The 22769-nt window shown below is 38.3% G+C and overlaps 1 protein-coding gene across 5 annotated transcripts in view; it reads right to left on the bottom strand.

Moving 5' to 3' along the window:
- Positions 1–22769, bottom strand: part of REPS1 (RALBP1 associated Eps domain containing 1) — an 87855-nt gene that overhangs the window by 50208 nt on the left and 14878 nt on the right. For all 5 annotated transcript variants that reach the window (XM_007531493.3, XM_007531494.3, XM_060190375.1 and 2 more), the window contains exon 2: positions 2903–3026. In XM_007531493.3, coding sequence (XP_007531555.1) covers positions 2903–3026 — 124 coding nt within the window. The remainder of the gene's footprint in view (positions 1–2902; positions 3027–22769) is intronic.

Below are 22769 nucleotides of genomic sequence, written 5' to 3'. Positions count from 1 at the left end.
TAGTTGTAATACATGCCCAATAAATGTCAGATTCCCACATAGATAATATGGGTTTAGACTTCTACTAGATTCCTCCTCTCCTTGATCACTGGTCACTTCCATCAGGAACATCATCATAAGCCCTCTTGTGGGCCTCTCCAGGATGCTGCCCCCAATATAGAGCAGCACTGCCCCACTCTCCAAAGGAAGGCTAAGCTATCCTACTCTGCCTCTCGAGGAAGATTGATCCTGAAATGAGTGCAGCCTAGACTCAGAGATTACACAGGTTCCCGTGCTAAATATGAATATATATGGGTCCTATGTCAGATGGATGTGGTAAACAGTTAATTGCATTTATATATATTCTTCAACTTTGGGAGATACTCTCTGCCCTACCAGCTTTCTAGCCCTATTCTCAACTCTGATGCCATCTTCCCAGACAATATTTTTAGTTCACCTCCATGTTAGCTATCAAGCTCAAGCAAAAATTACTAAAGTCATGGGCCTCTTGGAACATACCTAAAATAGACTTCCTAGCTTCTTTTCACTCTAAGATCCTTATTCTCATCTGCTCTATTCCTACTTAATGGTCCCTGTTTATTGCTCAATTTTATTGCTTTAATCTTGCTTTATGTCTTACTGCTTTTTAGCCACCAGGTTGCAGATGCTACTATGATTCCATCCTGAATTCTGTAGGCAGAAGGCCTCACCAACGTATCCTGGATCCTCACCTCTCCAGAGTCCCTCCCCACTAGGGAAAGATAGAAACCGGCTGGGGCTATCGACAGACTGTTTGCCAAAACTCATGTCCAGCAGAGAAGGAATAACAGAAGTCAGGATTTCTGCACCCCATAAGGAATTTTGGTCCATACACCCAGAAAGGGAGAAGTGTTATGGGGAGATCACCAGTGGGCTCTGAACTCCAATTTCATCAGGACCCGGAGAGAGAAGAGGAGAAAAGGAGGATGTCTGGAAATAGTAACAGGTATACTTGTGACTTAGAAAGGAGGAGAAGGCAGGATCATAGAAAAAAGGGGGGGGGGGGGTAATGTACATAAATATAGTTACAGAAATGATAGTCAACCTCTATCTGTGACCTTGGGAGAACTACTGTAGTTTTCAGAGGAAGGAAAGGGGACATAGAGCTCTGGTGGTGAGAATGGTGTAGTCTTATACCCCTGTTAACTCATAATGTTGTAAATCAGTATTAAATCACAAGAAGTTACAAAAAGAAAAAAGAAGGGAAAAAATATCAGATCCTATGGTTGCAATTTATTTCATACTGTTAATCATATAAATCCTGCAAAGTTTCTATTATACAGGTTAAAAAAAGTGAGACTTAAGATGTCATGTTCACTGACAATTAGGATCTGAACTGAGATTGGTCTGACCCTAAAGCCTATGTAGTTTAGTCATATAGACTCCCAGATGTCAGAGTTCTAAGTAAAGCACAGACTAAGTCAATAAGCTTGAGATTTGGGCTAATTCAGACAATTTTATGGAAGAAATACATAAAATTTTGTACTGTTTACTCATTGAGGACACAGAACAAGGTATATAAAGTGGAGATACCTATCCACTTTAGTCTGACTCAGACAATTCAGGAAGATATTCTATATCCAATTTTGAAGAGAGAAAAATAAAAGACTAGAATACAATAGCAAAATCAATTTCAGAAGAAAGTATTTATTTCCCTTCAATAGGTGATTACCCGCAGTTTTGTTTAGGATTTCTACACTAAGGAAATATTAAGCACATTATGTATTTATGTTTAATATTCTGAATACAACGTAAACTCTCAACTCTAAAAATATGTGGTAACCTAAAAGTCCACAGTGAAAACTTGCACATGACTCAATAGACAGAAGTGGTTCTAGAAATATAAGAATTCTAAAGCTACAGAAATCTTCAAATTTTCTCTTTTCTACTTTCCCTATGAAAACCACATTATTTTTTATTTTATTTTATTTTGCCTTCAGGGTTATTGCTGGGGCTCAGTGCCTACACTGTGAATCCATTGCTTCTGGAGGCTATTTTCTTCCCTTTTGTTGCCCTTGTTTTTTTTTTTTAACATTGCTGTAGTTATTATTATTGCTGTTATTATTGATGTCATCATTGTTAGATAGGACAGAGAGAAATGGAGAGAGGAGGGAAAAACAGAGAGGGAGAGATAAAGATTAGACACATGCAGATCTGTTTCACCGCTTGCGAAGCGACCTCCCTGCAGGTGGGGAGCCGGGGGCTCGAACTGGGATCCTTACGCCCGTCTTTGTGCTTTGCACCATGTGTGCTTAACCCGCTGAGCTACTGCTCGACACCCTATTCTGTATTTAAGTGCCCATGTCTATAGAATCTCTACCTACTTCTCCATCAGCAGGATTCCAAGTACAGAAAAACTATACTAGGTGACACAAGAAGACTAGATATGTGTAATTATTTAGGTTTTAGTTTGTCAGTATTTTAATATTTTATCAGAAAGTTTTGATTAACACTTTCTAATTTCAAATTTCGTATTTTTCATAGTTTCCCCCCCAAAAAAAAACAAGAAAACACAAAGAATATGCAGCTTTGCATTAAGTTTGTAGAAAAGGAGAAAATACAGAAGGTACAGATGAAGATGTCACTAGAATTCTGCATTTACCCTGATAAATGTATTTCAAAGTATTTTTAGTAAATTTTAAAAAACTGCCACTTTAACAGCTATTAATATCATTTAACACATAGCAAATATATAAAGCCATAAAGTGTCTAAGATATACTTTTCTGGAATTCACAAATTTAAAAAAAGCATGATATTAAGATCATGAAACTATTAAAGGTTGTGCACTATAACATCAGAAAAATTCAACAATTCTACTGACTTTACTTTATTTGTGATTAGAAGTCTATTTTCATTTTGGTTATGAATATATTCCATACCTACCTGTATTTATACTTTCCACTCTTAAAGGGAAACCAGACTGGGCTACAGCTACAAGCTTCAAAGCAATGTAGAACTGACTTCTTCCAAAATAACCAAGTCTTGTTGCACCACAAAGCTCCATAATCTATAAAAAAAGCAAAACAAAACAAAAACAATGTTAATATTAATGGCTTATGGCTATAATTCTCTGTTCAAATAAACAACTAGCTTCTATTTATAATGGCAACAAAATGTATAGCTGACATATGTCTTCAATGAAAAGCAACTTCCTTAAGATTCAGGTTTATATGATTCAGAATAAAAAGGTGGTGACCTTACTATAAGGTTATCTCATTCATCTACTTACTAAAAATCCTTATACAAGTGATTTTACATTAAAGTAACAAAATTTTCTTTCTTAAAAAAAGGTTTATTCATTTCATAAAAAGAGACAGAAGAATCTGAGCACTCACTGCTCTGGCATATGAAATGTGCCACCTCTACAAAATCTGTATTCTGTCTGCTGAACTATCTGCCTGGCCATAAGCAATTTATTCTTATTTACCTAAAGAAATAATATACCACCTAATCCTCTTCATAACAGTGTTATACAACTAAGAGACTATTAAACACTCATCTAAAGTAGCAGTCATAAAATAGCATACTAAATGGAAAAGATCAGAATACACAATTTTAACGACTTTTAAAAAATTAAAAGCGATCATACACATAAGGTGTTTTCCCTTTTATTTTCCAAACTGTATTTTACAGAGTCACAGTAGTATTTTCTTTGATAGGAACACATTTTGTTTGTTTTGCTATTTTTAAACATGGGATTTTGGTGACTGGGGAGGTATATTTTGCAAACCTGAAACTCCAGGTTTGATCTCTGGTCTCCCATATGACCAGGGTGTGCTGTGGTTTCTCTTGCTCTTGTAATACATAAATCTCTTTAAAAAAAATAGTAGTAAAAGAAAATAAAGTATGGAGACTTACAAAAGTCTACACTGATATAGTCATTCAATAACTATTCCTATATTGGCAATAAAAGTATGAGACTAGAAAAGAGTTTTTCTGGTTATGAGATGAAATTATAACTGTAAAAGCTGGGGCCAATGTGTACTAGGCATATAGTACAAGTACTCTGAAAGCAAGTAAGAACTGGTAAGCCTGTAAATTAAGAAAAAAAAAAATCTTTCTGTGACACAAACTTGTTGCTAAAACCTAAGGAGAAGACTTATAATTTATTTAAGTAAATCATTAGTGTTGCTATTCCTATTCCACAGAATTGTTGATAGTGGCTGAACAATATATCCTAGACAGATGAACTCAACCCGGTAGATGACAGTTTATGTTGGTCTCAATTGCCTGTGAATATGGGTTTCAAAGCAAACATAAAGCTTTAACTTAGAGTTTCACTGTTTTAGAATGTCACCAAAGACTATACTCTCAGAAATAATTTCTATGGTTCGTTACTAGAATGTCACTGCCTTAATTTAAGTTCTCTTAATAAAAGAGAAATGCATGTCTGTGTTTAGGATTTTTTTTTGTAAATATAAATGCAGCGATCTCTTTTAAAAATATTTTGTTTCTGTGATAATGCCTGCTAATCAATGTGATAGCTATTTACAGAAAAATGGAGCATGTTTCTTTACGTACAAGTAAAATCTGTTTAGCACCCCCCCCAAACCTTGGTTGCCTGAATTTTCCTAAGATTTATAAAAAAATTAAAATTTCAGTGATTAAAGTCATAATTCTACCTTTTGGGAAAAATAAAATACTCTTAAAGCAAAATAATCACTAAATACCTTATCTTTATCTCAAAAAGAACAAATTCTTACAGAAGGAGTATTTTAATTATCTTTTCCTTAAAACACTTAAGGAGCATTCATATTTATAAGGTGTAATGTTAAGTAAAGCACTTACTAGAATTGCAAACAAAAACATATATCAATAGTTATAAAATGTCAACCCTTGTTAACATGCACAGGAAAACGTTACTATGTCTTGTGACTAAAGTGCACTAGAAGATGTTCCTGTTTCTTTCTGTAAGAAGCACATTTAACAGGGCCAGAAGGACAGAGGCAGGTTAGGATTAGGGAATGATAAGGAAAGCAAGGGGGAAGAGTTAAGCAAGGAAGATCACAAAGCCTAGCAGTGTATGCAAGCATTTTGTTGTAACAATTGTCCTTAACTACTTGTTCTGCCCACTTGGTATACCATAAGCAATCATTACACATTATATAATTTTGTTTATAAAACAAAGCACGCCAGATATATGCTGGATTAAAGGAAGCCAGACAAAAAGTCTATACACTGGTAGGAATACAAACTGGTGCAGGCCCTTTGAAGACAGTATGGAGAGTCCTTAAGCAAATAAAATGAAATTACTGGTCTGGGTGGTGATACACCTGGTTAAGTGCACACATTACCATGTGCAAGGAACTAGGGGTTTGAGCCCCTATTCACGAGTGGTGAGCTAGCACTCGCTCTCTCGACATCTCTATCTCTCTCTCTCTCTCTCCCTTCCCCATTCCTCAATTTTCTCTGACTTATCAAATAAAATAGAAAAAAAGTGGAAAAAAATAGCCAACAGGAGCACTGGATCCATAGTGTTGGCACAGAGCCCCTTTTTAACCCAGATTGGGGGGGATGGGAGAAATGACCACATGACCTGGCAATTGCACTTTTAGGAATTTATCCAACGGACACACACACACACACACACACACACACACACACACATCAAAAAGGGCATATGCACAACCATATTTTTTCAATTTATATTTTTTAGTGATTTAATATTGATTCACAAAATTATAAGATAATAGGGGTATAAAATCCATATGGTTCCCACCACCAGAGTTCTGTGCCACCATCCCTGCCACTGGGAACTGTGCTAGTTCTCCCAAGGTCACAGATGTGGGCTGACTGTATAAATATCTATCCATACCTATGTATATAAATATTTCCCCAGTTTTTCAATGGTCCTGCTTTCACTTTCTTTCTAAGCCACTCCTACACCTATTACTACTTCTGACTATCTTTCCTTTTTTCCTTTTCTCTCTCAGGTAAGTGAAATCATACTTGGCTTCCTCTGGTGTTTTCCAAATTTGCTTCCCTTTCAATTGATGGTATAAAAACAATATTCCTGATGACAAAAGTTTTAGGTCCTGGTGGAATAGGGGTATGGAGCCCTCTGGTTTACTTCCCCTTTTTTTTTTAAGACTTATTTTATTTTTATTTATTTTCCCTTTTGTTGCCCTTGTTTTAGTTGTTATTGATGTCATCATTGTGAGATAAGACAGAGAGAAATGGAGAGAGGAGGGGAAGACAGAGGGGGAGAGAAAGATAAGACACCTGCAGACCTACTTCAGCACCTGTGAAGCGACTCCCCTGCAGGTGGGGAGCTAGGGGTTCAAACTGGGATCCTTATGCCAGTCCTTGTACTTTGTGCCATGTGCACTTAACCCTCTACACTACCACCTGACTCCCTATTTCCCCTATCTTTTACCCATCTAGGAGTATGGACCAAAATTCTTCTTGGGATATAGAACATGGGAGTTCTGGCTTCTGTGACTGCTTCTCTGCTAGACATGGGAACTGGTAGGTCAATTCGTATCACCAGCCTATTTCTAACTTTCCTTAGGGGGATAGGGAAAGAAAGGTAAGGTTCCAAGAAGCACTAGTGAGGAAGACTGGTCCTGCACTGTGAGCTCATACTGACAGTCTCAGAGATTACACAGGCTACTGTGCTAAAAACGAATATATATGGGCCTTAGGTCAGATGCATGTGGTAAACAGTTAATTGCATTTATATATATTCTTCAAATTTGGGAGATACTCTCTGCCCTACCAGCTTTCTAGCCCTATTCTCAACTCTGACGCCATCTTCCCAGACAATATTTTTAGTTCACCTCCATGTTAGCTATCAAGCTCAAGCAAAAATTACTAAAGTCATGGGCCCCTCGGAACATACCTAAAATAGACTTCCTAGCTTCTTTTTACTCTAAGATCCTTATTCTCATCTGCTCTATTCCTACTTAATGGTCCCTGTTTATTGTTCAATTTTATTGCTTTACCTTGCTTTATATTTTACTGCCTTTCAGCCACCAGGTTGCAAATGCTACTATGATTCCATCCTGACTTCTGTGGGCAGAAGGCCTCACCAATGTATCCTGGGAACTCACCTCTCCAGAGCCCTACCCCATTAAGGAAAGACAGAAACCAGCTGGGGGTATCGATAGACCATGTGCCAATGCCCATGTCCAGCACAAAAGAAATTACAGAAGCCTTACAACCTTCTGCATTACTAACACCTTCTATACCCCATAAAGAATTTTGGTCCATATTCCCAGAAAGGGAGAAGACCAGAAGGCTCTGAACTCCAATTTCATCAGGACCCAGAGAGAGAAAAGGAAAAAAGAAGGGACATTTGGATATAGTAATAAGTATATGTATGACTTGGAAAGAAAAGAAGATGGGACCACAGGGGAAAAAAAGGGCAAATATATATAAATAGAGACAGATAGTTGTAGAAATAGCGCTAACCCATTATCTGCAACTTTAGGAGAACTGTTGTAGCTTCTAATGGAGGGAATACAGAACACTGGTGGTGGGACATGATAAAGTTCTGATAGTATTGAATCTAAAGCTGCATAATAAATGTCTGTATACTCAGCACTAAAATTCTTTGGTGTATACGGTGCACTGAACTCTTTGCCATTTATTCCACTATTAGGAAAATGCACCAAGCTGGACTATGGCCTACTACAAGTTATTACATGGTAAGAGACGACCCGAACTGCCCCTGCGGCGACAGACAGACTATGACCCACATAGTCAACGACTGCCACCTCTCCAGATTCAAAGGAGGTCTCGAAACTTTACATCAGGCTCAACCTGACGCTGTTGACTGGCTATGGAAGAAGGGCAAACGCTAGAAGAAGAACATGGTAAGCATAGTGAGTATAGACAATGATGATGACTCTAATAACTGTTAACATTAATGGCATACATACAAAGTGTTTATACTGTTTTAAATTTAGTGACATATTAACTAATATAATCATTCTAACAACCTTATGTGGTATTGTTTTATTGATGAGAAAATTGACACATTGGTAATCTTGCTCTAGAACATGCAGCCAAGTAACAGAGCTTGGATTGAAGCCCATGCTTTCAATCACTGCATTGTTTTATAAAGTATTATTTGCCCAGTGATAAATTCATATCATCAACTATCATAATATGGGATGTGGGGAAGTGTTTCAGTGGTAGAATGCAGGACTTGCATGAGTGGGGGCCCAGGCTTTAACCCCTGGTATAATATATACCAGTGTGAAGCTCCTATTAAACCATTAACAAAACAAAATTTTACCTTGTTATCATTTTTTAAAGTTACTAGTTTTGGGAGGATAGCCCAAAGAATCAAGTTTTAGTAATTACTCACAATGCAAATATATGTAAATCATGTTGTTTCAGTCTAAGCAAATAGACTGGATTCTGCTTCTGCTTCTAATGTGTTCTAGTACAAATATGATTTTGCTTAATGTAAATTTCTTATCAAGCCTGTAATTACAAAAAAACAAAAACAAAAAACAAACAAACTCCTCTCAAAGGCCAGGCATTAGTGCACAGGGTTAAGCTCACATAGTACGAAGCACAAGGACAGGTGCAAGGATCCGGGTTTGAGCCCCCGGCTCCCCACCTGTAGGAAGTCATTTCGTAAGTGGTGAAGCAGGTCTGCAGGTGTCTGTTTCTCCTCCCCCTGTCTTCTCCTCTTAAATTTCTCTGTCCTATCCAACACAAACAGCAGCAACAATGACAAAAATAACAGCAGCAACAATGGAAAAAAAAAAGGTTCCAGGAGCAGTGGATTAGTAGTGCAGGTACCAAGCCCCAACAATAACCCTGGAGGCAAAAAAAAAAAAAAACAATCCTCTGAAAATAATCTAACTAAAAAAAAAATCTATTTTTGCAAAAGTAAAATTAGTAACTAAGTGCTCACTTTAAAATGACACAGATGCATTTTAAGTGTGAATTGTTATGGTAAGCAAAAATATAACTAATTAAAATTCACTGTCTTGGGAAATTAAGTGGGGATAATTGAGTCACTTATTAAACCATGTCCTGACAAAACTAGTTCCAAACTGATGTGAAACTAAAGCATCAGTATTTTTACTTTGTGAAAATTCTATCATATTTTATGCTATATTTTATTTTATTTTTATTTTTTTTTACAGGCATGCCACTTTTCCCTTTTCTTTTTTTTTTTTTAATTTTTTTTTTATTTAAGAAAGGATTAATTAACAAAACCATAGGGTAGGAGGGGTACAACTCCACACAATTCCCACCACCCAATCTCCATATCCCACCCCCTCCCCCGATAGCTTTCCCATTCTCTATCCCTCTGGGAGCATGGACCCAGGGTCATTGTGGGTTGCAGAAGGTAGAAGGTCTGGCTTCTGTAATTGCTTCCCCACTGAACATGGGCGTTGACTGGTCGGTCCACACTCCCAGTCTGCCTCTCTCTTTCCCTAGTAGGGTGGGTCTCTGGGGAAGCTGAGCTCCAGGACATATTGGTGGGGTCTTCAATCCAGGGAAGTCTGGCCGGCATCCTGATGACACCTGGAACCTGGTGACTGAAAAGAGAGTTAACATACAAAGCCAAACAAATTGTTGAGCAATCATGGACCCAAAGCTTGGAAAAGTAGAGAGGAAGTATTAGGGAGGTACTCACTGCAAACCCTAGTGTACTTCTGCTTTCTTACTTTGGTGCCATACTCCAAACTCAGTCAATTTCTGCTTTGCGTTTCTACTTCTTCTTTTTTTTTTTTTTTTTTACATGCATAACATTCCCCCAGATTCCCATTTAACAATACAACCCCCACTATTTCATTCATCATTTTTCATGGACCTGTATTCTCCCCACCCACCCCAGAGTCTTTTACTTTGGTGCAATACTCCAATTCCATTTCAGGTTCGACTTGTGTTTTCTTTTCTGATCTTGTTTTTCAACTTCGGCCTGAGAGTGAGATCATCCCATATTCATCCTTCTGTTTCTGACTTATTTCACTCAACATGATTTTTTCAAGGTCCATCCAAGATTGGCTAAAAATGGTGAAGTCACCATTTTTTACATCTGAGTAGTATTCCATTGTGTATATATACCACAATTTGCTCAGCCACTCATCTCTTGTTGGACACCTGGGTTGCTTCCAGGTTTTGGCTATTACAAATTGTGCTGCCAAGAACATATGTGTACACAGATCTTTTTGGATGGATGTGTTGGGTTCCTTAGGATATATCCCCAGGAGGGGAATTGCAGGGTCATAGGGTAGGTCCATTTCTAGCCTTCTGAGAGTTCTCCAGACTGTTCTCCACAGAGGTTGGACCAATTGACATTCCCACCAGCAGTGCAGGAGGGTTCCTTTGACCCCACACCCTCTCCAGCATTTGCTGCTGTTACCTTTCCTGATGTGTGACATTCTCACAGGAGTGAAGTGATATCTCATTGTTGTCTTTATTTGCATTTCTCTGACAATCAGAGACTTGGAGCATTTTTTCATGTGTTTCTCGACCTTTTGGATCTCTTCTGTGGTGAATATTCTGTCCAAGTCCTCCCCCCATTTTTGGATGGGGTTATTTGTTGTCTTGTTGTTGAGTCTGGCAAGCTCTTTATATATGTTGGTTATTAAACTCTTATCTGATGTATGGCATGTAAAGACCTTCTCCCATTCTGTGAGGGGTCTCTTGGTTTCTATAGTGGTTTCTTTTGCTGTGAAGAAGCTTTTTAATTTGATGTAGTCCCATAGGTTTATACTTGCCTTAGTCTTCCTTGTAATTGGATTCGTTTCATTGAAAATGTCTTTAAAATTTATCCGGAAAAAAGTTCTGCCAATATTTTCCTCTAAGTATCTGATAGTTTGTGGTCTAACATCCAAGTCCTTGATCCACTTGGAATTTACTTTTGTATTTGGTGAAATACAGTGATTCAGTTTCATTCTTCTGCATGTTTCAACCCATTGTTTCCAACACCATTTGTTGAAGAGACTCTGCTTCCCCCATATAATAGTCTGGGCCCCTTTGTCAAAGATTAGATGTCCATAGGTGTGGGGGCTCATTTCTGGGCTCTCAATTCTATTCCACTGGTCAGTGTGTCTGTTCATGTTCCAGTACCAAGCAGTTTTGATGACAATGGCCCTATAATACAGTTTGAGATCTGGCAGTGTGATGCCTCCGGTTCTGTTCTTTTTTCTCAAGATTGTTTTGGCAATTCTAGGTCTTTTCTGGTTCCAGATAAACATTTGTAGCATTTGTTCTATTCTCCTAAAAAATGTGCTTGGGATCTTGATGGGGATAGCACTAAATTTGTAGATGGCTCTGGGTAATATATTCATTTTGATGATGTTAATTCTTCCAACCCATGAACATGGAATGTCTTTCCACTTCTTTGTGTCTTTTTCAATTTCTTTGAGTAGTGACTCATAATTTTCAGTATACAAGTCTTTCACTTCTTTGGTTGGGTTTACTCCTAGATATTTTATTATTTTTGTTGCTATAGTAAAAGGAATTGATTTCTGGATTTCAATTTCTTCTAACTTAGTGTTTGCATAGAGGAATGCCACTGACTTTTGAATGTTAATTTTGTAGCCTGACACCTTACTGTATTGCCTGATGATTTCCAAAAGCTTCTTGCTGGATTCCTTAGGTTTTTCCATGTATACTATCATGTCATCTGCAAATAAGGAGAGTTTGACTTCTTCTCTTCCAATCTGTATGCCTTTAATTCCTTGCTCCTGCCTGATTGCTATGGCAAGAACTTCCAACACTATGTTGAATAGTAATGGTAATAGTGGGCAGCCCTGTCTAGTACCTGATCTGAGGGGAAATGCTTCCAGTTTTTCACCATTGAGTATGATGTTGGCTGTAGGTTTGCTATATATAGACTCCACTATCTTCAGGAATTTTCCGTCTATTCCTATTTTTTGTAGTGTTTTGATCATAAAGGGATGTTGTATTTTGTCAAAGGCTTTCTCTGCATCTATTGATATGACCATGTGGTTTTTGGTCTTGCTATTGTTGATGTGGTGGATCACATTGATTGATTTACGTGTATTAAACCAACCTTGCATGCCTGGGATAAACCCCACTCGCTCATGATGAACAATTTTTTTGATATACTGCTGTATCCGGTTGGCTAGAATTTTGTTCAATATTTTCGCATCTATGTTCATCAGAGATATTGGTCTGTAGTTTCCTTTTTTGGTTGTGTCCCTGTCTGCTTTTGGTATCAGAGTGATGTTGGCTTCATAGAAGCTGGCAGGGAGTATTCCAGTGTCTTCAATCTTCTGGAAGACTTTTAAAAGTAGAGGTATTAGTTCTTCTTTGAATGTTTTGTAGAATTCATTTGTAAAACCATCTGGTCCAGGACTTTTATTTTTGGGGAGATTTTTGATAACTGTTTCAATTTCATTAGCTGTGATGGGCCTGTTCATGTTATCCACTTCCTCTTTACTTAGTTTTGGAAGTTGGTAGGTATCTAGGAAATCATTCATTTCTTCCAGGTTCTCTAGCTTGGTGGCATATAGTTGTTCATAGAAGCCTCGCATGATATGTTGAATTTCTGCAGTGTCTGTTGTGATTTCTCCTCTTTCATTTACTATCCGATTTATTTGGGTCTTCTCCCTATTTTGTTTTGTGAGTCTGGCTAAAGGTTTGTCGATTTTGTTTACTCTTTCGAAGAACCAACATTTACTTTCATTGATCTTTTGTATGGTTTTCCTATTCTTAATGTTATTTATTTCTGCCCTTACTTTAGTAATTTCTGTCCTTCTGGTTGCTTTAGGATTCCTCTGTTGTTCTTCTTCTAGGTCTTTGAGATGTGCAATCAGGCTGTTTATTTGTGCCTTTTCTTGTTTCCTAATGTGTGCTTGTATAGCTATGAACTTCCCTCTTAGGACTGCTTTAGCTGTGTCCCAAATATTTTGATAGCTTGTGTCTTCATTTTCATTGAACTCTCGAAACATTTTGATTTCTTCTTTGATTTCCTTTTTGACCCAGAAGTTGTTAAGAAGTGTACTGTTGAGTTTCCACATTTTGGGACTGTTACTAATCTTTTGTTGATTGTTAAGTGTTAGTTTAATTCCACTGTGGTCTGAGAAGATGCTTGGGATGATTTCAGTGCTCTTGAATAGGCTGATGCTGTCTTTGTGGCCTAACATATGGTCTATCCTTGAGAATGATCCATGTGGATTTGAGTAAAATGTGTATTCCAGTTTCTTGGGATTAATGACTCTGAAAATGTCCAATAGTTCTAGTTTATCTATCTCTTCATTTAGCTCCCTTATGTCTTTACTGATTTTCTGCCTGGATGATCTTTCAAGTTGAGATAGTGGGTGTTGAAGTCCCCTACTATGATTGTGTTACTGTTAATATATTGCTGTAGCTCTTTCAGTAGAAGTTTGATGTATTTAGATGGCTTCTCATTGGGTGCATAGATACTAATAATTGTTAAGTCCTCTTGATTGACTGATCCTCTGAGCATTAAGTAGTGTCCATTCCTATCTTTTTTAATCTTATCTATTTTAAAGTCTATCATGTCAGATATGAGAATAGCTGTTCCTGCCCTTTTTTGTGGGCCATTGGCTTGAATGATAGTTTTCCATCCTTTCACTTTAAGTCTGTGTTTGTCTTGTTGCGTTAGGTGAGTTTCCTGTAGACAACATATTGTTGGGTTGTGTTTTCTGATCCATCTTCCTACTCTGTGTCTTTTAATAGGTGAATTCAGGCCATTGACATTTATTGATATCAAAGATTGAAGATATTTTAATGCCATTCTTGTAGAGTTTTAGAGTGTTTTGATATATGTCCTATTTGTGGTGGTCTGGTTGTTTATAGGAGACCTTTCAGAACTTCTTTCAGGGCAGGCTTGGTGATGGTTGCTTCCTTCAACTGTTGCTTGTCTGAGAAGGTTTTGATGCTTCCATCTAGTCTGAATGACAATCTAGCAGGATATAGTATTCTTGGCTGAAAGCCTTTCTCATTGAACACTCGATAGATATCTTGCCATTCTCTTCTGGCCTGTAGTGTTTGTATGGAGAAGTCTGCTGCTAATCTTATGGGTTTTCCTTTGTAGGTGACTCTTTGTTTTTCTCTTGCAGCCTTGAGGATCCTTTCTTTATCCTTATTCCTTTCCAATCTAAGTATGACATGTCTTGGTGTCTTTAGGTCTGGGTTAATTCTGTTTGGGACCCTCTGGGCTTCTTGAATCTTTATGTCTTTGGTGTTGTCTAGACTAGAGAAATTTTCAGCTATTATGGCCTGGAGAACGCTTTCTTCCTCCCCTTCTCTTTCTTCCTCTGGTAAGCCAATAATGCGTATATTGTTTCTTTTGAAGTCATCCCATAGGACTCTGTTGTTGTTTTCAGACTCTCTTAATCTCTTTTTGAGATCTCTTACTTCTTTTTTAGTTGTCTCTAATTCATCCTCAATCTTGCTAATTCTGTCTTCAGCCTCATTGATTCTATTCACTCTGCCCTCTACTGCTTTCTGGAGTTCATCTATTTTGTTGCCCTGCTGTGATACTGTTTTAGCTTGTTCAGCTAGTTGCCTTCTTAGCTCAGCGATTTCAGCTTTCAGCTCTCTAATAACCATGAGATAATTAGAATTTTCTTCCATATTCTCATTTGTTGTTCCTGCATTTCTGATTACAATTTTTTCAAATTCTTTACTCACTCCTGTTATTATTTCCTTAGCTAATGTTTGGATGTTGAACTCGTTGTTTTGTGCTTCACCCTCTGGAGGACTTTTAGCTGGACTCTTGTCCTGGTTCGAGTCTCCAATATTTTTTCTTGTTGTTTTAACCATTTTATATAAGTTAACAGTTTTTTCAATCCCTGAGTTGGAGTTCAGTGGTGTAAAAGCCTTTTTTTTTTTCCCCTGTAGGCTATGGGAGCCTGAGGGCTTTTAAACTATCAATAGGCTTCTTAGCTTAATCACTGACTCCTGACCAAGAGATAAAGCAGGGTGTGGCAGAGATAATCCAGTGGTTATACAAAGAGACTTTCACAGCCCCTCGGCTATGCCACCGAGGTATAGGTGTTCTCCTGAGTTTCCCGGTTTGATCTCTGTACCCTGGTGTCCCTCCCTGTTGCTGCTCCAGATTCTGAGGGTAGTAGCAATGGAGACTCAGAGTTGCACTTGGTGAGTCTCTGGGGAGTCCTTTCCTCCCTTCAGCTGTCCCCTTGTTGGTGGAGCAGACTGGAGGTGGTGTCTCCACTGACAAACTGTTGAACTGTTAGCAGTCACTTAGTCTCTCCTTAGGCCCCTCTCTCCTCTCTGTCACCAGCCACGCGTGTTTGTACTCACGGGTGATTTACTGGGTTTCTGTGGTCATTCTACTCCTGCCTTGTTTCGGTCCGGGTGGTCTCTTTTGGTATTCCTAGTTGATCCGGGAGAGGAGAGGAGAGGAGAGGAGAGGAGAGGAGAGGAGAGGAGAGGAGAGGAGAGGAGAGGAGAGGGGAGGAGAGAAAGCGATCTGCTGCTCGTAGCTCCGCCTCCGGAAGTCCTTCCCTTATGCTATATTTTAATAATAAAAAGATTATTATTATTAAAAATGTATCTCATAGGGGAGCATGATTATGCAAAAAGACTCTCATGTGTGAGGATGCAAGGCTCCAGATTCAGTCCCCTGCACCACCATATGCCAGAGTTTTATAGTACTCTGGTAGAAGGAAAAAAAATCTCATTATTTTTTATGCCTTAATGACAACTATTCTCTATATAGAAAGAGTTCCATTACAGAAAATAGGAAAGTGATCTGGCATACCATATTTATTTTATAACTGACATTTTAGGAACAAAATTTATCCACAGACTAAAAAGCACTACTTGTCCTGAAACCAGTTGTAGCTTACAAAATAAATATAAACTGAAGAACAAAAAGAGTAGTGGATAGCCAGGGATGTAGCTCAGTGATCTTTAGAGGTTATGCTTCATATATGTGAACTCTAGATTCAGCCCTTAGCATCAAGCCAGTCAAGTAACTTTTTAAAGAAAAAACAAGTACAATAACAAAAAGAACAAAAAGCATATGTTTTCATGTAACTAATATTATAAGCCCTAAAGAAGTGAGTATAGGTGCAGGTGGTGGTACACCATAAAAGTACACATTGGGGGCTGGGCGGTAGTGCAGCAGGTTAAGCTGACACAGTGCAAAACATAAGGACCAGCATTAAGGATCCTCTTTGGAGCCCCTGGCTCCCCACCTGAAGGGGGGTTTGCATCACAAGTGGTAAAGCAGGTCTGCAGGTGTCTTTTTCTCCCTTTCGTCTTCCCCTTCTCTCTCGATTTCTCTGTCCTATCCAGCAACAACAACAATAAAAATAACACCAACAAGGGCAACAAAAATGGGAAAAATGGCCTCCAGGAGCAGAGGATTTGTGTGCAGGCACTGAGACCCAGAGAGGAAAAAAAAAAAAAGAGTACAAACATTGGGGGTGGGGAAGTAGCAAAGTGGGTTAGCGCACATTGTGTGAAGCACAAAGGACCAGTGTAAGGATCCCAGTTCCAGCCCCCGGCTCCCCAACAGCTTGGGGATCACTTCACAAGCAGTGAAGCAAGTTTGTAGGTATCTTTCTCTTCCTTCCCTGTCTCCCCTCCTCTCTAGATTTCTCTCTGTCCTATCCAACAACAACAACAACAACATCAATGGCAACAAGGGCAACAAAATGGGAAAAAATGGCCTCCAGGTGCAGTGGATTCATAGTGCAAGCACCGAACCCCAGCGAAAAAATAAAAATAGAAAATAGAAAAAAAAATTTAAAAAGAGCACACACGAATTCTACAAAACTTTCAGGTAACAGTTAGTACCCATACTTCTTAAGCTTTTCCATAAGCTTGAAGAAACAGAAATACTTCCTCCCACCTTCTATGAAGCCAACATCACCCTGATACCAAAACCAGATAGGGACACAACAAAATTGGAAAACTACAGACCAATATCTCTGATGAACACAGATGCCAAAATATTAAACAAGATCTTGGCCAACTGGATACAGCAGCACATCAAAAAAATTGTTCATCATGACCAAGTGGGATTCATCCCAGGAATGCAAGGCTGGCTCAACATCCGTAAGTCAATTAATGTCATTCACCACATCAATAAAAGCAAAGCCAAAAACCACATGATTATCTCAATAGAAGCAGAGAAAGCCTTTGACAAAATTCAACACCCATTCATGCTCAAAATCCTACAAAAAAAGGGAATAAATGGGAAATTCCTCAAGAAAGTGGAATCCATATATAGCAAATCTACAGCCAACACCATACTCAATGGACAGAAACTGAAAGCATTCTCCCTCAGATCGGGGATTAGACAGGGCTGTCCGTTATCACCATTACTCTTCAACATAGTAGTGGAAGTTCTTGCCATAGCAATTAGGCAAGAGAAAGTAATCAAAGGAATACAGATTGGAAGGGAAGAAGTCAAGCTCTCACTATCTGCTATGATAGTATACATAGAAAAACCTAAAGAATCCAGCAGGAAACTACTTGAAGTTATTAGGCAATATAGCAAGGTGTCAGGCTTCAAAATCAATGTACAAAAATCAGTGGCATTTCTTTATGCAAACTCTAAATCTGAAGAAGATATCCAGAAATCACTCCCATGTACTGTTTCAGCAAAATCAATAAAATACCTAGGAATAAAGCTGACCAAAGAAGTGAAAGACTTGTATACTGAAAACTATGAGTCGTTACTCAAGGAAATAGAAACGGATACCAAGAAATGGAAAGACATCCCATGCTCATGGATTGGAAGAATAAATATCATCAAAATGAATATTCTCCCCAGAGCCATATATGAATTTAATGCAATAAACATCAAAGTTCCACCAAGCTTCTTTAAGAGAATAGAGCAAACACTACAATCATTTATATCGAACCCGAAAATACCTAGAATAGCCAAAACCATCTTGAGGAAAAGAAACAGAAATGGAGGCATCACACTCCCAGATCTCAAACTATATTATAAAGCCATCATCATCAAAACAACATGGTACTAGAACAAAAATAGGCACACAGACCAGTGAAACAGAACTGAAAGCCCAGAACTAAACCCCCATACCTATGGACATCTAATCTTTGATAAGGGGGCCCAAAGGATTAAATGGAAGAAGGAGGCTCTCTTCAATAAATGGTGCTGGGAAAACTGGGTTGTAACATGCAGAAGAATGAAATTGAACCACTTTATCTCACCAGAAACAAAAACCAACTCCAAATGGATCAAAGACCTGGATGTTAGACCAGAAACTATCAAATACTTAGAGGAAAACATTGGTAAAACACTTTCCCACCTACACCTCAAGGACATCTTTGATAAAATAAACCCAATTGCAAGGATGTCTAAAACAAAAACAAACCAATGGGACTACATCAAACTGAAAAGCTTCTGCACATCCAAAGAAACTATTAAACAAACAAAGAGACCCCTCACAGAATGGGAGAAGATCTTCACATGACATACATCACACAAGAAACTAATCACCAAAATATACAAAGAGCTCAGCAAACTTAGCACCAAAAAAGCAAATGACCCCATCCAAAAATGGGCAGAGGATATAAACAAAACATTCCCCTCAGAGGAGATCCAAAAGGCTAATAAACATATGAAAAACTGCTCCAGGTCACTGATTGTCAGAGAAATGCAAATTAAGACAACAATGAGTTACAACCTCACTCCTATAAGTATGGCATACATCAAAAAAGATAGCAGCAACAAATGTTGGAGAGGCTGTGGGGACAGAGGAACCCTTTTGCATTGCTGGTGGGAATGTAAATTGGTCCAGCCTCTCTGGAGAGCAGTCTGAAGAACTCTCACAAGGCTGAAGAACTCTCACAAGGCTAGACGTGGACCTTCCATATGATCCAATAATTCCTCTCCTGGGGTTATACCGCAAGGACCCATAACACCCAACCAAAAAGAGGTATGTACTCCTATGTTCATAGCAGCACAATTCATAATAGCTAAAACCTGGAAGCAACCCAGGTGCCCAACAACAGATGAGTAGCTGAGAAAACTGTGGTATATATACACAATGGAATACTATACAGCTATCAAGAACAGTGAACCCACCTTCTCTGACCCATCTTGGACAGAGCTAGAAGGAATTATGTTAAGTGAGCTAAGTCAGAAAGTTAAAGATGAGTATGGAATGATCCCACTCATCAACAGAAGTTGAGAAAGAAGATCTGAAAGGCAAACTAAAAGCAGGATCTGACTAAATTGAAAGTAGACCACCAAAGTAAAAACCCTGTGGTGAGGGGGAGGGTGGACATGTGGCTTCCTGGGCCAGTGGGGTTGGGGGTGGGGGTGGTGGGTGGGACAAAGTCTTTTGGTGGTGGGAATGGTGTTTATGTACACTCCTAGTAAAGTGTAGTCATATAAATCACTAGTTAATTAATATGAGTGTGGAAAATTAATTGTATGTCTCGAAGTTTTTAAAACACAGAATGAATCTTTTTAATATATAGGCTGTGTATTTGATCCGCGGACTCTCTCAAAAGCCTAGACCAAGTAGATCAGAAGCAACCGGTGGCACAGCTATACACAAGATACTGGGTACTGTACAGCAAACCCTAACAAAAGGACTTTTCAAAGTTAACCCAATTACCAAATAATGTGATGATAACATTAACTATCGAATGTCTTTTTGAACCCTAAGACAGCAGGAACCTCACATCTCCACTAGAGAGCCTATATTTCCCCCAGTCCTGGAACCTTAGGATAGGGCCCACTTTCCCACAAGCCTCTCCCAATCCATATCAAATAATATTGTATCTGCCAATCGCAACCTAATCAACACAACAATTGCCACCTCAACATGCTTCACTTCAGACTGTGTCTAGAGACTTCACGTGTGGAATGACAACCCTTCGGCTTCATTACTCGGGTGAGACCTTTCCTTTCATAGTATTCTCTAATTCCATCCCAGGTGGTTCACTTTCTAACAAAGCCCCAAAACCTAGATATACACCAGTTTCTGTGAGAGAGAGCATATGTTCACAGACATCCATAAACTAGTGCAAAATATATACCTAAAAGCATATACCTAAAAAACTAGAGTTTGCAGTGAGTACCCCCCCCCCCCCCATACTTCCTCTCCACTATTCCAGCCTTTGGGTCCATGATTGCTCAACAATTTGTTTGGCTTTGTATGTTAACTCTCTTTTCAGCCCCCAGGTTCCAGATGCCATCAGGATGCCAGCCAGGCTTCTCTGGACTGAAGACCCCACCAATGTGTCCTGGAGCTCTGCTTCCCCACCCTACTAGGGAAAGAGGGAGGCAGATTGGGAATATGAACCAACTAGTCAACATCCATATTCAGCAGGGAAGCAATTACAGAAGCCAGACCTTCCACCTTCTGTAACCCACAACGACCCTGTGTCCATGCTCCCAGAGGGATAGAGAATGGGAAAACTATCAGGGGAGGGGATGGGTTATGGAGATTGGGTGGTGGGAATTGTGTGGAGTTGTACCCCTCCTATCCTATGGTTTTGTTAATTTATCCTATCTTAAATAAAAAATAAATTAAAAAAAATAAAGTAAAAATAGAAAATAGAAAAAAATTTTTAAAAAGAGCACACACATTATGATGTGTTGAAGACCCATGTTTAAGTACCTGCCTGGTTCCCCACCGGCAAGGGGAAAGCTTCAGGAGCAGTGGAGCAGTACTGTAGAGGTCTCTTTCCCCCCTATCTTTCTCTGTGTTTATCAAATAAAAAATAAAAGGGAAAGTGGCCATCAGGAACAGTGGATTCACCATGCAAGCACTGAGCAATAAGACTGGTGGCAAAACAAAAAACAAAAACAAAAGAAAACAAAAACCTGATAAATTATATATCATCTTCTCCCTGGCATTTTACTCAATTCAAAAAGAATGTAACAGAAGTTTACAATGACTCATCATCAGTTCTTTCCTGTTTATTAGTACTTGATTTTTTTTTAGCTGCATGTCAAAATAACTTTAGGGTTTTGTATAGGGTTTTGTCTTTGCTAAAGACCTCCTTATTCTATCTTGACAATTTATTATGATCCCTGTACAATAATGCTTTTACATGAACTTGGTACTTAATGTACACATAAAATATAATGTAACACTATCAACCTCCAACAAACAGTGAAATTTAGAGTGTTCTAAAAAGTAACATAACTAAGGAACTAATGGGAATAGCTATCAGCTATACAGTACTGCCAAGCACCAAGCCCCATCCTAGGCATTTATTTATCTTTTCTTCTTCTTTTTTTAAATGCAAAATACAAATTTTAAAGTAAGTAACAGTTAACAAACAGCCACTTAGTGTTAAGAGAAAAACTGATGTATTATATATAACATAATGGTTATGCAAAGGCTTCCATGCCTTAGGCGTCAAACTGCAGGTTGATTCCCTGTATCACCACAAACCAGTGTAGAGCTGTGCTCAGGTGAAGACAAAGGGAGTGAAGGGGGGGAGTGGAAAGGAATGAGAAAATGAAGAAATAATGACTAGAAGAAATTTTGCCTTAAACATTTTGCAGTAGCATTTAACTGAGCTGTCACTGCAAAGAATACAACTCATACAAAGGGATGGTGAAGCATCTGTGTATTTTAAAATATTCATTGAATACAACCTGAAAAATGTGTAAAAAATGGTTTCATATATACTTGATTTGTGTTGATCTTTTTGTACTTAATGGGCAACTGAAATTGACATTGTGTTCTTATGAATTATACTGTATTATAGTTATTGTCTACATAGTGTTTCTTTTTTACTTACTGCATTACCTGTTTTACCCTGCACACCCATCGAACTCCCCATTTCTCTTTTTCCTCTTACTGTCAAATAACAAACTCAAATAACAAGCTCAGATTTCACCTCTATTGTCTTTACTTTCTCTACTCTCCTTAAACTAGTAATCTAACTTTCAAATTTCTCCCAAGCCTCCCTTCTTTTATAAAGGATATTCTTATATTTCACATTTATCCTAGCCACCAAAATTAGTACCTCTTTTTAAAATCTTTTAATTTTTTTTACCAACTCCCTTTGTTATTGACACTGAATTGCTTCTTAGTGGATATTATCTCTTCTTTTAGCTCACAATGAAGCTAAGTTTCTATATCCTATCTTCCTCATGTGTCACACTTTCTTGTTCAGAGTCAACTTTGACTCCTTTCTTTCTCTCAAGTCTACAAAGTCTTTCAAATTTTCTCTGAAAAGTTGAACTAGTCAGCCCTTTTTGACTTTTGCACTAGCAGAGCTCCAACTGCTTTGTTACTGAAGAATAGGGACTTCCTACATCCTAAAACTTGTTTCTCTGTAATTGCTAGAGAACACATAAGTCGATTTCTAAAAAAATTATATGACACTGTTCAGAAATGCTTCGTAAAGATTAGTTTGGTAGTTATAAGTCATTGTTGAGCCATTTCATATTTAATGTTGAACTTAGTAAAATAAGTGTTATTTTCATTTGGCAGCTATATTTAGATTTTCTTCAGAATCAAGTTTTAGGAGAACTTGGTAGAAATAATGATAGGGAAGTAAAAGATCTCTCAGGGTTCCGCACTGTGGGAAGTAAAGAGAAAAGCCTAACCATAGATTCACTCTCCTCTCATTATTAATTCTTAAGCCCTTAAGAATTTTTTTAAAATATTTATTTTATTTATTTATTCCCTTTTGTTGCCCTTGTTGTTTTATTGTTGTAGTTATTATTGTTGTTGTCGTTGTTGGATAGGACAGAGAGAAATGGAGAGAGGAGGGGAAGACAGAGAGGAGGAGAGAAAGATAGACACCTGTAGACCTGCTTCACCGCCTGTGAAGCGACTCCCCTGCAGGTGGGGAGCGCGGG

The sequence above is a fragment of the Erinaceus europaeus genome, chromosome 4 (genome assembly GCF_950295315.1).
Source record: "Erinaceus europaeus chromosome 4, mEriEur2.1, whole genome shotgun sequence".
In the NCBI taxonomy this organism is placed as follows: Eukaryota; Metazoa; Chordata; class Mammalia; order Eulipotyphla; family Erinaceidae; genus Erinaceus; species Erinaceus europaeus.
Note: the sequence above shows the minus strand (reverse complement) of the source record. Positions and strands in the feature narration are given on the sequence as shown.